The 16,181-nt window shown below is 47.3% G+C and overlaps 1 protein-coding gene across 1 annotated transcript in view; it reads left to right on the forward strand.

Annotated features, from left to right (window-relative positions):
• The first annotated feature begins 9,940 nt into the window (after nt 1–9,940).
• Nucleotides 9,941–16,181, forward strand: part of RNF11 (ring finger protein 11) — a 57,744-nt gene continuing 51,503 nt past the window's right edge. Inside the window, exon 1 of the mRNA XM_068239064.1 lies at nt 9,941–10,160. Coding sequence (XP_068095165.1) covers nt 10,038–10,160 — 123 coding nt within the window. The 5' untranslated portion in view covers nt 9,941–10,037. The remainder of the gene's footprint in view (nt 10,161–16,181) is intronic.

A 16,181-nucleotide genomic window follows, 5' to 3' on the forward strand; every position in this document is an offset into this window, starting at 1 on the left:
GATGTGAAGGGGGCAGCGCTCTGCAATGGGGGGGGCTTTACAGTAGTGAGGAAAGCCTAAATAGGATCCTGAGGCTCCCCTCTTTTAAGGTATCTATCTGGTTTTGACCCCGAGCTTCAGCTCAGGATCACTTTAAATATTCACATCCATCCCATTGCTGCAGTATGATGCGCAGGTGCAATACGATGGGTTTGCTGTCATCAGATGTGCATAAGCATTGAGAGATGAGAAATAGCCGGCAGCTGTTCCAATTCATACCTTAGAACCAACCTGCGTGCACCTCTGCCCATCACTGGGACTTTGTCATGTGTATTTTGTGAGTCCATTTTCTTAAACTGAGGTCGCCCTGGTGCCCCCAGATATCGTTATTAGGTACAGGGGCTAAAATTCTAGAAAGGTCACAAAGGGGTGGCTTGCCAGGGAAGAAGGGTTGCCATGGAAGAAGTGGCCCCACAAGCACTCTATACATAACAATTTTTACGGCACACCAAAATCTGCCAACGGCAACTACAGTGTCAGAGGTGCAAGAAGGGGGTGGGGAACAGTTTGTTAGTGATTACCACTATTCAAAGTATCTATAGAAATGATTATTATGAGCACAGGACCAATAGAGAGCTAATATTGTAGTTGAGGGAGGGCCCTTCAGGGCCCCTCTGGCCCAAGGGCCCCGATGCGGTCCCAACCTCTGCAATCCCTATTGCTACGCCCAAGCCTTGGGCGGCTGCTGGCTAAAGGGGTGGCTTGCCAGGGAAGAAGGGTTGCTGCACATGGAAGAGGAGGCTGCAAAAGGAGAAGTGGGGCTGTAAATGGAGAGCAACACAATGCTGCAGTTTTATGGGGGCTGTATGTGAAAGAGATGATCTGTAATACATGGATATTATGCATGGAAGAGGGGGCTGCATATGTCTGTGTGTGTGTGTGGAGGGGGGGGGGGGGGGGCAGATGCTTCACCTAGAAGAGCACTACAAGTATGTTTGCCGGGGAAATATACATCGGGCCTTGTTAACGTGGTGTCTTCTGGTGCTGTCATGGTCTGAGCTTCAGGCCTTCTGGAACTAGCAAGGTGACTGTGATGATTTGCTCAGCTGCCTGTGCAGACAGGCAGCCCTTTGACCATTGTGTAAGTTTGCATGCTGCAGGACTCTGGAAAGAAGAGTTTCTGTCAGTTTTGCAGCTTGTGCTTGCAGAGGAATTTGCATACGTTGTCATGCAAATTGCCTGGCCACATTCATTGGAGGCGTGTACTATAAGTACTATGTCTTTCCCACAATGCTTTGCTGGTCATTTCCCTTCCTTGCTCAGTTCCTGATGGACACTGCTGGAGTGTCAGCCATTGCTATCTAGTATAGTTAATTCCTGGGGGTTGCTTTTGGCTCCCCTTCTAGCCCAGTCAGGTTGTATTATCTGTATTGCCTGTTCTGTCTTGTCTTGCCTGTTTGCCATTGTCCTGTCCCTATGGTGGTTGACAGGAAATGGTTCTGATCTATGTTCTTGGAGTATAGCTGGTGCAGCGGTTGCTACCAGCTATCTCTTCTGTTCTGTTTCCTGGGATCGCGCTAGCTACTTTGTGCTAGCGCTGGGGATCCTTCTGTTCTGTTTCCTGGGATCGCGCTAGCTACTTTGTGCGAGCGCTGGGGATCCTTCTGTTCTGTTCTGTCTTGTCGGTCGCGATTGCGCTGTCACCAATGGCGGTTGATAGCGAATCGTTCTGTCTTGCTGAGATCGCACTAGCCGCTAGCGTTAGCGGCTGTGGATCTTTCTGATCTATGTTCCTGCTTGGATCACACTTGCTCTGGCGGAAGAGCGGTGGATCCTTCCTGCCTAGTTCTTGTTTTTCGTGTGTCTGTCTTGTCCGCTGCGCTTGCTACAGGCTCGGTGAGGTAACCGTTAAGCAAGCGCTCGCGTCCCCTGTTTCATGTTTGTCTGTTTATGGTTAGTTAGGCGTGCTTGTCTCTATTGTGCTTATCACGTGGAGATCGCGCATAACCGCGTGCACTGTTGCGAATGAGTGCGGTGTTCGCGGTTAGCTAGCGGTTGTTATTTTCCGTATCTCCTTATTGTATTTGCTGTGCCTTTGCTACCCTCGTATTCTATTCTGTTCTGCCTTGTGTCACGTCTCGCGATCGCACCTCTCGCGATCGCGTTCCTATTTCGTATCTGCTGTTGTGTGTGCGCGGTCGCGGAGTGGCGACTGGATTGGCGCACACACATACAACCTATCCCTTTTGCTCAATCTAATTCGCAATCGCCTCTCTTGCGATTGCGTTCTGCGCTTCGTACAATTCCTGTCTGGCACTTGTGGAGGTACAGAGGATTGGTTCCTCTGCACTCCCCAGCGCCATCTGCCGACAGGAATTTCCCTCTACAGGTGCGTAGCACCTTTTGCTGGGTTCCTGCAAATTATACGCTTGTGGAGGATCTCCGCCGTGTCAGCGCACGCGTTGTGCGCTGATCACGGGGAAAGTTCCACAATCGTGACAGTGACCACCTCTGTATGACAGCTGCTTTTCATACTTGAGGAAAGGAACATTTTAGCTGAATTGGCTAAAATGTAACTTTAATACCATTTCACAAAGCAGACCCAACAAAATGGACAGCCGTCCATGGACACATGGTTCAGCATGGTTATTTATCCCTAACCCCAACCTTGAAATATACTGTACATACAAGCGTTTGCATACCTCCCAACTTTTTGAGATAAGAAAGAGGGACACTTAAGCCACGCCTCTGATACACTCCTGATCACTCCCGTGCCACGCCCCTAGTCAAGAATACCATAACAATTTTATAAAAAAAAATGTTGTTTTATAATTCAAACCACTCTGGTCCTTTCTATCCTGGTTCATTTTCCTTCATATTAACCACTTCTCTACCACAGGGTTTTTCCCCTAAAAACCACAGCAATTTTAACATTTTAGTGAGGCAAGGGTTAATGGGCTTAATGGGGGTAAAATTTATTAAAAAAAAACCTAACTGATGCTGATCACTCACTAATGCTGTATTAGTTATCTGAGATTCTCTCACGAGTGATCTCAGTAACTGTAACAGCATAGTGACTGATTCAATGTTTACACACATTCTGAATGAATGAGCACTGCCATTGGCTTTGGCAGTGCTTATTCAAACTTGTAAGCACTTTGATTGGTTGACCAGCGGGTGCCGATCGCGACCGCACATCCGCATGCACGCGACCGCGCATCCGCGTGCACGCGATCGCGCACGCGAACGCTCACAGCGGGAAAACAAACAGGAGATGCCTATCTACGCCCCTGTGCCCCAGGTGAATTTTAAAGGGGCGTAGATAAGCGTGGCAAGGGTTGCTAAGTGGTTAATATTTGAAAATAAGAAATAGATAAATTTAAAGGACTAAAGTTTAGAGTCAATTAAATACATTTGTAAAACACATATACTTACACAGATCTGTTTCTCAGTCCTAAAAGATGGACAAATGAGAAAGAAAGAGGGACAAACGGATTGGGTTCCCAAAGAGGGACTGTCCCTCCAAAAAATAGACAGTTGGGAGCTATAACTTTTGTTGTTTGTGTCACCCTATTTCTTCTCTTTTTTCCTTTTGTGTTTTTCTTTTTTGTTTTTATTAGGACTCAGTACCCATTGCATGAAACCGTTGCATTATTATGATCTATTTAAACCGTTGCATTGTTATGCTCTATTTTGTCCAGCAGGGGGTAGTGTTGTACCACTTTCATTTTAATTTTCGGTTAGATAAAGCATCATGTTTATTTATTTATTTTTCAAAGGAAACTAGCAAAAAAAAAAAAAAAATGTGCTGAAAACTTCCCATTTGAAGGGGCACATTTTTGTGCGCAAATTCGCATTAGCGCGCAAATTCACGATTGCATGCGAAAGCCGTTACGCGTGTTATAGCATGCGCAAAATGCTTTGTGAATCAAGTGCTTACTGTGGTCCCTTGTGGTACTCTGAAAGTATCCAAGCCACACAAGGGCAATAAAACGTTACCACAAGCACCGCGGAAAGATAGAACTTTTGCACTCAGCAATAAGTGTGTGCTGGGGCTGAGAGACAACAAGAATACTATATAGCCCAGAAATTAGCACTCCGCATGAATGTACAAATGTAACACATTTTAATTCCAATAATCAATAATCACTACAGACATTAAAATCAATTAAAAGGAAAGAGAGCCTCTCCACAGAAGCTGCATACTAGTCAAAAAATGTCCCAATAGACTGTAATCATCAATGCATAATTATATCACATAATAACCTATAGTGTTCAATTTGAATTACCTATAGGTTAGTGAACCTGGGTTCACTAGTACTGCATCAAAAAAAACAGTGAATAACAACTTAGCTATGTTTGATACCATATGGGATTGTTGGGTTTTGTATTATGATACTGTATAAGGTTCTGTATAATGTCACTGCCTTGTTTCTCTGTCTTCGTAACACTTGTACAGCTCTGTAAAATGTGTATATTTATAACTATTCTTGAGTTATATCCCCTGTGGTTAAGGTTATTTTTGTGATTATCTGTTTGGAGTATGTTACATATTGTTTAATGTATATTTTTCAGACTGTTGCATTATATTTGTGCTGATTTGTTATGACTTTACTCAATAAACGCCTTCAATGTTAAAAAAAACAGTGAATAACAAGTGCATATGAAGACCACTAAGGGCGTCCAATACATATAATAAGCATACAAATAAAGTGCATATACAGTAGTACTTAGTGCAAATGAAACAGGATTGGCAGGTGAGGTGATGAGGCGACTATGATTACAAGTGCAATATGGCAGTGCACAAAAGGGAGGCAATACTGTACCCAGACCAATATTGATATATGAATCGACATGGAGAGAAGAGAAGGGAGCCTCCAGGCGGACAACTCCACCAGTTCCGCGGTGTCCAAGCCGCTTTATCAAGAGATGCTGGGGGTAGCTTCACGCTTAACACACGGTGCTTGGGGTAATGGTAGTCTATAGGGTAACGCACACAGTGTAAAGGGAGAGCGCGGTGTATCGCCACGCACATGTGCAGACTGACGGGAATCCCTGTGCCTACTTCCTACCTAGCAGGGAGTACGTCACTGAGCGAGGGGCGGCGCTACACACATGACCCTGTTGGCGCATTCTGCCGCAGGGTCACGTCTGTCATTATTTGCGTTTTAGTGTGATACGACAGGAGCATCGCACCCCAATAAATGAAAATAAATGTAAAACCTGCCTTAAAGGGGCACGATGGCGAAAAATCAAACAATTTAAAATATGTGCAAACATAAACAAATAAGAAGTACGTTTTTTCCAGAGTAAAATGAGCATACATTACTTTTCTCCTATGTTGCTGTCTTTTACAGTAGGTTGTAGAAATCTGACAGAAGTGGCAGGTTTTGGACTATATTCATAAAATTGCTACGGAGGCAGCGGTGGACCCCCACTCCCCGAAGCAGACTCAAAAACTGTCAATCTCAGGAGCTAGCGCGTAATCTTGACCTGTTACTGCCATTTGCTCCTTGTTTATTGCCTGATGAAGTGGGGTTAAACCTGCGAAACGCGTTGCAACCTTGTCCTGGAGTAGGTCAATACATTTTTGTTTACATTAAGATTGACAGTTCTTGTGTCTGCTTCGGGGAGGTGAGTCCACTGCTGCCTCTGTAGCAATTTTAAGAATTTTAGTACATGTTTTTATCCTTTTTGGCGCCTCTGTTTGCTTTATACCACAATTGAATCCACCCCTGGTGGAGGGGTGATATATACCCCCTTCTTTCCTTCAGGGCTGGTTCACAATAAACCCGGGGACCCCCCCCCCCCATAGACACCCCCCTGACCAAAAAGTGGCATTAGGGGCCTTTTTTTACAACAAATTTCCCTCCTGGGCCCCTGAGCTGGCTGCTGACCTTCCTTCCCAATCAATCACCACCCAACTTAACTGTGCTCCCTGGGGCCCCTGCAGAGTCTTTGGCAGTGTAGTGTCTCACCTGCCCCCCAGCACAGGTGAGGCGCTGCTCTGCCAAACACTCTGCAGAGGCCCCAGGGAGCAACAGTTAAGATGGGATGGAGATGCCTTGGGGGCCCCTGCATGCTCCGGGGCCCTGGGGCAACTGCCCCCTTTGCCTCTACGGTAGCGCCGGCCCTGCTTTCCTTGATGTACAGAGAGCGACTTCTTAATCCTGAGTGGGGACAGGTCTAATCTCCCCACCTGCTTATTCAGTGGTTACCTAGGAGGTAACCCCGGCTTGTGAGTATATTTCTACTTACTTCATACCTCTCTTTACCAGTACTTACTACACTATATTGGGCTCTCGTGTCCCTTTTGAATTTCGGCCCTAAATTGGTTGCATTGTCGATCGGATCAACACTTTGCGGCACAGATTTTCATCCGATTATATTAATCAAATCAAATGGTCGATCGGCTGCCAAGTCGTCTGATGTATGGCCACTTTGAGTTTCATTCCTCACACTGTTGGACGGCTTCGCTTTGACTTTCACACTGTGACATCAGCGAGCGATTTACAACCACTCCAGCGATAACTGAACTGCGACTAGTTATGCAGTGTTTCTGTAACACTGGCCCTTCCAAAGTCCTACCCAACAAGGAAACAGTTCTAGTTACACAAGAAGAGACTGTGGAGGCTTCTTCACAGCACATTGTTGTCACAAGGCTGTGATAGAACGTGGTCAGCGCTGACACATTCCAAAACTCGGAGTTCTCCCCCACACTGGGTCAGTGAGGCGGGGAGAGAAAAAAAGTCACATTTATTGATATTTACTCTCAAGACACAAGCTGTGGGGAACACTCTGACTTCACCAGGATAGATGGGGAGCTGCTGGAACAAGTGCTGGGGCTTAGGTGATGCAGATGAGGATCTTCTCATCAACCAATCCCAGTTTGACCTGGAGAGTCAAGACGAGGTAACTAATAACGGTTTACTTAAATTATTTGTATCAGTTTGAAAGGTGAACTGCAGGTGCAAATAATATTTTGCCTTTCAAGTCTGTGTTACATAAAGAACAATAATGTTGGCAGCAGTTTTACCTCCATGGGGGAATTTTATTTGTTAGTGTTCTTATGTACCCAAAGCCGTAAGGCCTCTTTTACACCGGACAACGCGTGCAGGAGCCGTACTCCTGCACGCGTTGAATAGCCTGCGGTGTGTCGTCGGGAATCTGCGGTGCGACATAATCAGCGGCGGTAACTATTATTTGAACCCGATGGGAAAGCGCTGGCTCCCGGCATTTCAACACTCCCAGGTGTGTCGAACTGCAACGCACCGAAACGCAGCGTCAGGTGTGAAAGGTAAAATGAAAGTCTATGGACTTTCATCTTACCTTGGTTAACGCCAAGAATTGCCTTTGCGTTGAAACGCAGGAAAAGGGCTCTGGTGTAAAAGAGCCCTGAAGACGTGTCACTAGCCTATAGGCTAGCATGTGCTCTGTCGAATACAGAAGGGGGTTGGACGGATAAGAGCAAGTGGGGTTAAGGGGGGAGGACGATGGAGTTGGCCAGGGCTTGGATGAGATAATCTAGCAGTTCAGATCTCTCACAAAGACTCGAGGGGGGGGGGGGGGGGTAATGGGGGGCCCTGAACAGCTGAACAGCCGAAGGGCATTATGCCAAATTTCCCCATCCCAGCTGCCAAGCCCTTCCAGATCACACCTAACCCCCCTTAACTAAGGTCCCCAGGGAACTGGTGTCCGCCCTGGTAGCACCAGCCCTGTTGTATAGGGACATAATGGATCACACAGTGCAGGGATATACAGTGCAGTGTCAGGCAGGAGCACACAGTGCAGTGTCAGGCAGTGACACACAGTGCAGTGTCAGGCAGTGACACACAGTGCAGTGTCAGGCAGGAGCACACAGAGCAGGGATATACAGTGCAGTGTCAGGCAGGTGCACACAGTGCAGGGACACAGTGCAGTGTCAGGCAGGGGCACACAGTGCAGGGATATACAGTGCAGTGTCAGGCAGGAGCACACAGTGCAGGGATATACAGTGCAGTGTCAGGCAGGGGCACACAGTGCAGTGTCAGGCAGGAGCACACAGTGCAGGGATATACAGTGCAGTGTAAGGCAGGGGCACACAGTGCAGGGATATACAGTGCAGTGTCAGGCAGGAGCACACAGTGCAGGGATATACAGTGCATTGTCAGACAGGGGCACACAGTGCAGGGATATACAGTGCAGTGTCAGGCAGGGGCACACAGTGCAGGGATATACAGTGCAGTGTCAGGCAGGAGAACACAGTGCAGGGATATACAGTGCAGTGTCAGGCAGGGGCACACAGTGCAGGGATATACAGTGCAGTGTCAGGCAGGAGCACACAGTGCAGGGATATACAGTGCAGTGTCAGGCAGGAGCACACAGTGCAGGGATATACAGTGCATTGTCAGACAGGGGCACACAGTGCAGCGTGAGGCAGGAGCACAGTGCAGGGATATACAGTGCAGTGTCAGGCAGGAACACACAGTGCAGGGATATACAGTGCATTGTCAGACAGGGGCACACAGTGCAGGGATATACAGTGCAGTGTCAGACAGGGGCACACAGTGCAGGGATATACAGTGCAGTGTCAGGCAGGGGCACACAGTGCAGGGATATACAGTGCAGTGTCAGGCAGGAGAACACAGTGCAGGGATATACAGTGCAGTGTCAGGCAGGGGCACACAGTGCAGGGATATACAGTGCAGTGTCAGGCAGGAGCACACAGTGCAGGGATATACAGTGCAGTGTCAGGCAGGAGAACACAGTGCAGGGATATACAGTGCAGTGTCAGGCATGGGGCACACAGTGCAGGGATATACAGTGCAGTGTCAGGCAGGAGCACACAGTGCAGGGATATACAGTGCAGTGTCAGGCAGGAGCACACAGTGCAGGGATATACAGTGCATTGTCAGACAGGGGCACACAGTGCAGCGTGATGCAGGAGCACAGTGCAGGGATATACAGTGCAGTGTCAGGCAGGAGCACAGTGCAGGGATATACAGTGCAGTGTCAGGCAGGGGCACACAGTGCAGGGATATACAGTGCATTGTCAGGCAGGAGCACACAGTGCAGGGATATACAGTGCAGTGTCAGGCAGGAGCACACAGTGCAGGGATATACAGTGCATTGTCAGACAGGGGCACACAGTGCAGGGATATACAGTGCAGTGTCAGGCAGGAGCACACAGTGCAGGGATATACAGTGCATTGTCAGACAGGGGCACACAGTGCAGCGTGATGCAGGAGCACAGTGCAGGGATATACAGTGCAGTGTCAGGCAGGGGCACACAGTGCAGGGATATACAGTGCAGTGTCAGGCAGGAGCACACAGTGCAGGGATATACAGTGCAGTGTCAGGCAGGAGCACACAGTGCAGGGATATACAGTGCATTGTCAGACAGGGGCACACAGTGCAGGGATATACAGTGCAGTGTCAGGCAGGAGCACACAGTGCAGGGATATACAGTGCATTGTCAGACAGGGGCACACACAGTGGCGTAGCTAAGGAGCTGTGGGCCCCGGTGCAAGTTTGACAATGGGGCCCCCCAAAGCACTCTATACATAACAATTGATACGGCGCACCAAAACCTGCCAATGGCAACTACAGTGTCAGAGGTGCAAGAAAAGCATGGGAAACAGTTTATTAAGGATAACCAGTATTCAAAGTATCTATAGAAGTCATTATTATGGGCACAGGCCAATAGAGAGCTAATACTGTAGTTGGGGGAGGGCCCTTCGGGGCCCCTCTGGCCCAAGGGCCCCGGTGCGGTCGCTACCTCTGCAACCCCTATTGCTACGCCCCTGGGCACACAGTGCAGCGTGAGGCAGGAGCACAGTGCAGTGTCAGACAGGTATAAACAGACAAATGCAGGAACAATACAGTGACAAGGAATGCGGTGACGTCACGGGAATCTTCCAGCAGAGGCGGGGCGGCCTGCGGCACGTGACTCCGCTCTCCTCGCAGACACACAGGGAGGCAGGGGCGGGGCTGGCTGGCAGTGACGTCACGCGGCGTCGCTGAGGAATGGCGGCCGGGTGATTCGGGTGTCAGAGGAGGAGAGCTGGAGAGGAGGCGACATGGGGAACTGCCTGAAGTCTCCCACATCGGATGACATTTCCCTCCTTCACGAGTCCCAGTCCGACCGGGCCAGCTACGGGGAGGGGCCAGAGGGCGAGCACGAGCCGCCGCCCCCCTACCAGGTAACCCCCCCACAACCTTCACCTCCCCACCTGGGCCCACCAGACACCCCTATGTGTGACGTCATCACAGCCCGGGCCGCCTGCGCCTTGTACTGCGTGTGTATGGGGTCCGTTCACTATATACACATATACCTGATCTATACCTGCGTGTGACGTCATCACCGCCTGCCCCGCGTAACTCTCCGTGTGTGACGTCATCACTGCTTGGCCTGCGTGACCGGGGCTGTGTACACTGTATGTGAATACAGCTGTGTGTATCCCTAGCGGCTCGTCTTCTCCCTCTGTATATACAGATATACCTGTGTGTGACGTCACTACAACATGGGGGCATAAACATGTATTTTGTGTTATACTTTATGGAGACATACATGTATCCCTAGCCTTGTGTGTGTGTATCTGGGGACATACATGTGTGCCTAGCCTTGTGTGTGTGTGTATTTGGGGACATACATGTGTGCCTAGCCGTGTGTGTGTGTATCTGGGGACATACATGTGTGCCTAGCCTTGTGTGTGTGTGTGTATCTGGGGACATACATGTATCCCTAGCCTTGTGTGTGTGTATCTGGGGACATACATGTGTGCCTAGCCTTGTGTGTGTGTGTGTATCTGGGGACATACATGTATCCCTAGCCTTGTGTGTGTGTATCTGGGGACATACATGTGTGCCTAGCCTTGTGTGTGTGTGTATTTGGGGACATACATGTGTGCCTAGCCTTGTGTGTGTGTGTGTGTATCTGGGGACATACATGTATCCCTAGCCTTGTGTGTGTGTGTGTATCTGGGGACATACATGTATCCCTAGCCTTGTGTGTGTGTATCTGGGGACATACATGTATCCCTAGCCTTGTGTGTGTGTGTGTATCTGGGGACATACATGTATCCCTAGCCTTGTGTGTGTGTATCTGGGGACATACATGTATCCCTAGCCTTGTGTGTGTATCTGGGGACATACATGTGTGCCTAGCCTTGTGTGTGTATCTGGGGACATACATGTATCCCTAGCCTTGTGTGTGTGTGTGTGTGTATCTGGGGACATACATGTATCCCTAGCCTTGTGTGTGTGTGTATCTGGGGACATACATGTATCCCTAGCCTTGTGTGTGTGTGTATCTGGGGACATACATGTATCCCTAGCCTTGTGTGTGTATCTGGGGACATACATGTGTGCCTAGCCTTGTGTGTGTATCTGGGGACATACATGTGTGCCTAGCCTTGTGTGTGTGTATCTGGGGACATACATGTATCCCTAGCCTTGTGTGTGTGTGTGTATCTGGGGACATACATGTATCCCTAGCCTTGTGTGTGTATCTGGGGACATACATGTATCCCTAGCCTTGTGTGTGTGTATCTGGGGACATACATGTATCCCTAGCCTTGTGTGTGTGTGTATCTGGGGACATACATGTATCCCTAGCCTTGTGTGTGTATCTGGGGACATACATGTATCCCTAGCCTTGTGTGTGTGTGTGTATCTGGGGACATACATGTATCCCTAGCCTTGTGTGTGTGTGTATCTGGGGACATACATGTATCCCTAGCCTTGTGTGTGTGTGTATCTGGGGACATACATGTATCCCTAGCCTTGTGTGTGTGTGTGTGTGTGTATCTGGGGACATACATGTATCCCTAGCCTTGTGTGTGTATCTGGGGACATACATGTATCCCTAGCCTTGTGTGTGTGTGTATCTGGGGACATACATGTATCCCTAGCCTTGTGTGTGTGTATCTGGGGACATACATGTATCCCTAGCCTTGTGTGTGTATCTGGGGACATACATGTATCCCTAGCCTTGTGTGTGTGTATCTGGGGACATACATGTATCCCTAGCCTTGTGTGTGTGTGTATCTGGGGACATACATGTATCCCTAGCCTTGTGTGTGTGTGTATCTGGGGACATACATGTATCCCTAGCCTTGTGTGTGTGTGTGTGTGTGTATCTGGGGACATACATGTATCCCTAGCCTTGTGTGTGTGTGTATCTGGGGACATACATGTATCCCTAGCCTTGTGTGTGTGTATCTGGGGACATACATGTATCCCTAGCCTTGTGTGTGTGTATCTGGGGACATACATGTATCCCTAGCCTTGTGTGTGTGTATCTGGGGACATACATGTATCCCTAGCCTTGTGTGTGTGTATCTGGGGACATACATGTATCCCTAGCCTTGTGTGTGTGTATCTGGGGACATACATGTATCCCTAGCCTTGTGTGTGTGTATCTGGGGACATACATGTATCCCTAGCCTTGTGTGTGTATCTGGGGACATACATGTGTGCCTAGCCTTGTGTGTGTATCTGGGGACATACATGTGTGCCTAGCCTTGTGTGTGTATCTGGGGACATACATGTGTGCCTAGCCTTGTGTGTGTATCTGGGGACATACATGTGTGCCTAGCCTTGTGTGTGTTTCTGGGGACATACATGTGTGCGTATCTGGGGGCATACATGTGTGCCTAGCCTTGTGCGTGTATCTGGGGGCATACATGTGTGCCTAGCCTTGTGCGTGTATCTGGGGACATATGTGTGCCTAGCTTTGTGCGTGTATCTGGGGACATATGTGTGCCTAGCCTTGTGCGTGTATCTGGGGACATACGTGTGCCTAGCCTTGTGTGTGTGTGTGTATCTGGGGACATACATGTGTGTCTAGCCTTGTGTGTGTGTATCTGGGGACATACATGTGTGTCTAGCCTTGTGTGTGTGTGTGTGTGTGTGTGTGTGTGTGTGTATCTGGGGACATACATGTGTGTCTAGCCTTGTGTGTGTGTGTGTGTGTATCTGGGGACATACATGTGTGCCTAGCCTTGTGTGTGTATCTGGGGACATACATGTGTGCCTAGCCTTGTGTGTGTATCTGGGGACATACATGTGTGCCTAGCCTTGTGTGTGTATCTGGGGACATACATGTGTGCCTAGCCTTGTGTGTGTATCTGGGGACATACATGTGTGCCTAGCCTTGTGCGTGTACCTGGGGACATACATGTGTGCCTAGCCTTGTGTGTGTACCTGGGGACGTACATGTGTACCTAGCCTTGTGTGTGTATCTGGGGACGTACATGTGTACCTAGCCTTGTGTGTGTATCTGGGGATGTACATGTATCCCTAGCCTTGAGTGTGTATCTGGGGACATACATGTGTACCTAGCTGGACATGTAACTACATTTATAAACATATGGCATCTGAGTCTACAGATGTGTGTATGACATCCATAGGCAAAGCATTTATAGCTAGAGTGGACAAACTTACATATCATTTAGGACTTCACTGATAACAGTCAAAAATAAACTCAGTAGCTAGGATGAGCTGTAGTTTAGGCATCCCCTGGCTACCTGCGATCTGTTCAGCCCTGATTTATAGATTGGGTAATATAATTCAAGTATATTATTATTCATTTATATAGCACTGACTTCTTCTGCTGCACATTAGAGTATGCTGAATTGTTAATGTCACTAACTTTGCCTGAAAGTAGCTTACTGCCCAGAGTCACTACCCAATATTCCTACCATAGTCTGTGACCAATAAACCCACTTGTATTTTGTTGGAAAAACGAAACATGGAGAGAACATACAAACTCCATGCAGATAGTGTCATGGAATACAACTGAGCTTAAAGCGGACCTGAGATTCCTCTCTGCTCTAAAAGATAAGCAACAGCATAATAACCTTTAAAGAAAAACATTTCTTAACAGCCTATACAAATTCTGCAATAAATCTGCAGTGTTTCTACTTCCTGCTTTCATGGAAGCAGACATATTGCTAACATCCTGTGCTTTCAAATTAGCTTATGTGCCGTGACAATAAGCTGACACAGGGAGAGATCAAATTACAACTAGTGATTAGACACAGATGAGGGGGTATTAGACAGGCTAAACTCTTGAAATACACACAGGGTGCATTCCTCTCTGTTTTCCTTCTGTCCTGTGTAATGCTACGTACACACATGCGACAACGATCGTTCGTTAAGAACGACGAACGAACTTTTAATTGATGTAAGAACGACCTAAGTAAAGGTAGTTTTAAAATGTGTGTAACGATCTGATCGTTAGAACGAACGTTGCATCACAGAAAGCAACTATTGCGCCTGCGCATAAAAATGAGAAGTTCCATGGAGAAATAGTGAAATGCGCATGTCAAGCCTAGTACGAACGATCGTTTCCAACGATGTACTATTGCAAACGATCGTGGTTGGTTAAAATCCGCCGAGACAGAACTTTCTTTTGTAGCGATTTGGCTCGTTCGTCGTTTGCCTTAATAGTCGGTGGTTCGTTTTTTGTAACGATCGTCGTTGGTAAAGATCGGGGAACGATCGTTACAAACGACTATAGTCGCATGTGTGTACGCACCATAAGAGTTCAGGTCCACTTTAAGACTAAGCAAGATGCTTTAACCACTTAGTCACTGTGACTGTGTGTGACTGTGATATGAAGAATGTGTGACCTGATGACTTCATCTGTATACAAGGGCTATATTATCAAAAGTGTATACAAACGTGACATTTCAAGCTATGCTGAGACTTCACTGGTACTTCAACTATTGTACTGAGATTAGTATTCCTGAAATATTAGTAGTGTTTTCTTTAATTTAATTCTCTCCATGTTTATACTTGGTCACAGTTCACCTAAAGGCCACACACTTTTATTTCAATTAATAAATTCTTTAAAGTTTATAATTTGAAAATCTGACTTAATATATCACACATGTTACATGTTTTCCCCCAATGATGAAAAAAATCGACAGCTCTAAAACAATTACTTGAGTCTTTAAATCGAGAAATTGATAGTGTTTCACACACCATTGAACTATTAGAAAAAAAATGATAAAAAACAAAAAAAAATCAGTCGCTGCTGATGTCACCAGGAGTGTACTGCGCAGGCCCAGACCATACTGGGCCTGCGCTGTGCGCTCTTGATGACATCAGCGGGATTGAGGACACGTCAACGCAGGCGCAGTGGTTTTCTGACTTTAAAGTCAGAAATTCCAGAAGTGAACCGGAGGCGGGGCCGGAGCAGCGGTGAGTGGCTGCGCCAACACAGGATGTCTGCGGGGGACCGTTAGAAGCCCCAGGTAAGTTCAGCTCATTTTCCCCTGACCCCCCTACAGTATCCCTTTAAAGAGGAACTCCAGTGAAAATAATGTATCAAAGTGCTTCATTTTTACAATAATTATGTATAAATGATTTAGTCAGTGTTTGCTCATTGTAAAAGCTTTTAAATCCCTTATTTACATTCTGACATTTATCACATGGTGACATTTTGTTGGCAGGTGATGTAGCTGCTGCATGCTTTTTTGGCAGTTGGAAACAGCTGTAAACAGCTATTTCCCACAATACAACAAGGTTCACAGACAGCAAACTGCCAGGAGTACCACGGTCCTCAGAGCTTCTTGTGGGAGGGGTTTCACCACAATATCAGTCATACAGCGCCCCCTGATGGCCTGTTTGTGAAAAGGAATAGATTTCTCATGTAAAAGGGGGTATCAGCTACTGATTGGGATAAAGTTCAATTCTTGGTCGGAGTTTCTCTTTAATTGGCTCTCATTCACTGTTTATCATTCCCCCACCCTCCACACACACGGAGGTGGTAACATTGGTCAGCGATGGGCCAATCATAATTGAAAGTGTGTACCAGGCTTAAGTGTGTTTCTCCTGATTAGTGACTGTGCACTGTGTAGAGGTCTGTCTGTTGTCTGATACACCATGTATTTGCCTTTCCCCCAGTGCTGTGCTTTTAAGCCCCATCTACACGATACAATTCTTTGTGCGATTCAATTACGATTTGATTAAATCCAACATGTCCGATCCAGATTCAATTCGATTCTATTCGATTTGCCATTGTTTTGCAATGGCGAATCGAATCAGGATCGGACATGTCGGATGTAATCGAATCGTAAATAGAATCGTAATCGAATCGCACAAAGAATCGTATCGTGTAGATTGAGCTTTAGCTGCTTACAGTGCTGCTCAGGCCATCTATATCCTGTTTTTTCTCACTTGGAACACTATAATGTGCCTCTATTTATACCACT

Source organism: Hyperolius riggenbachi, chromosome 6 (assembly GCF_040937935.1).
Source record: "Hyperolius riggenbachi isolate aHypRig1 chromosome 6, aHypRig1.pri, whole genome shotgun sequence".
Lineage (NCBI taxonomy): Eukaryota > Metazoa > Chordata > Amphibia > Anura > Hyperoliidae > Hyperolius > Hyperolius riggenbachi.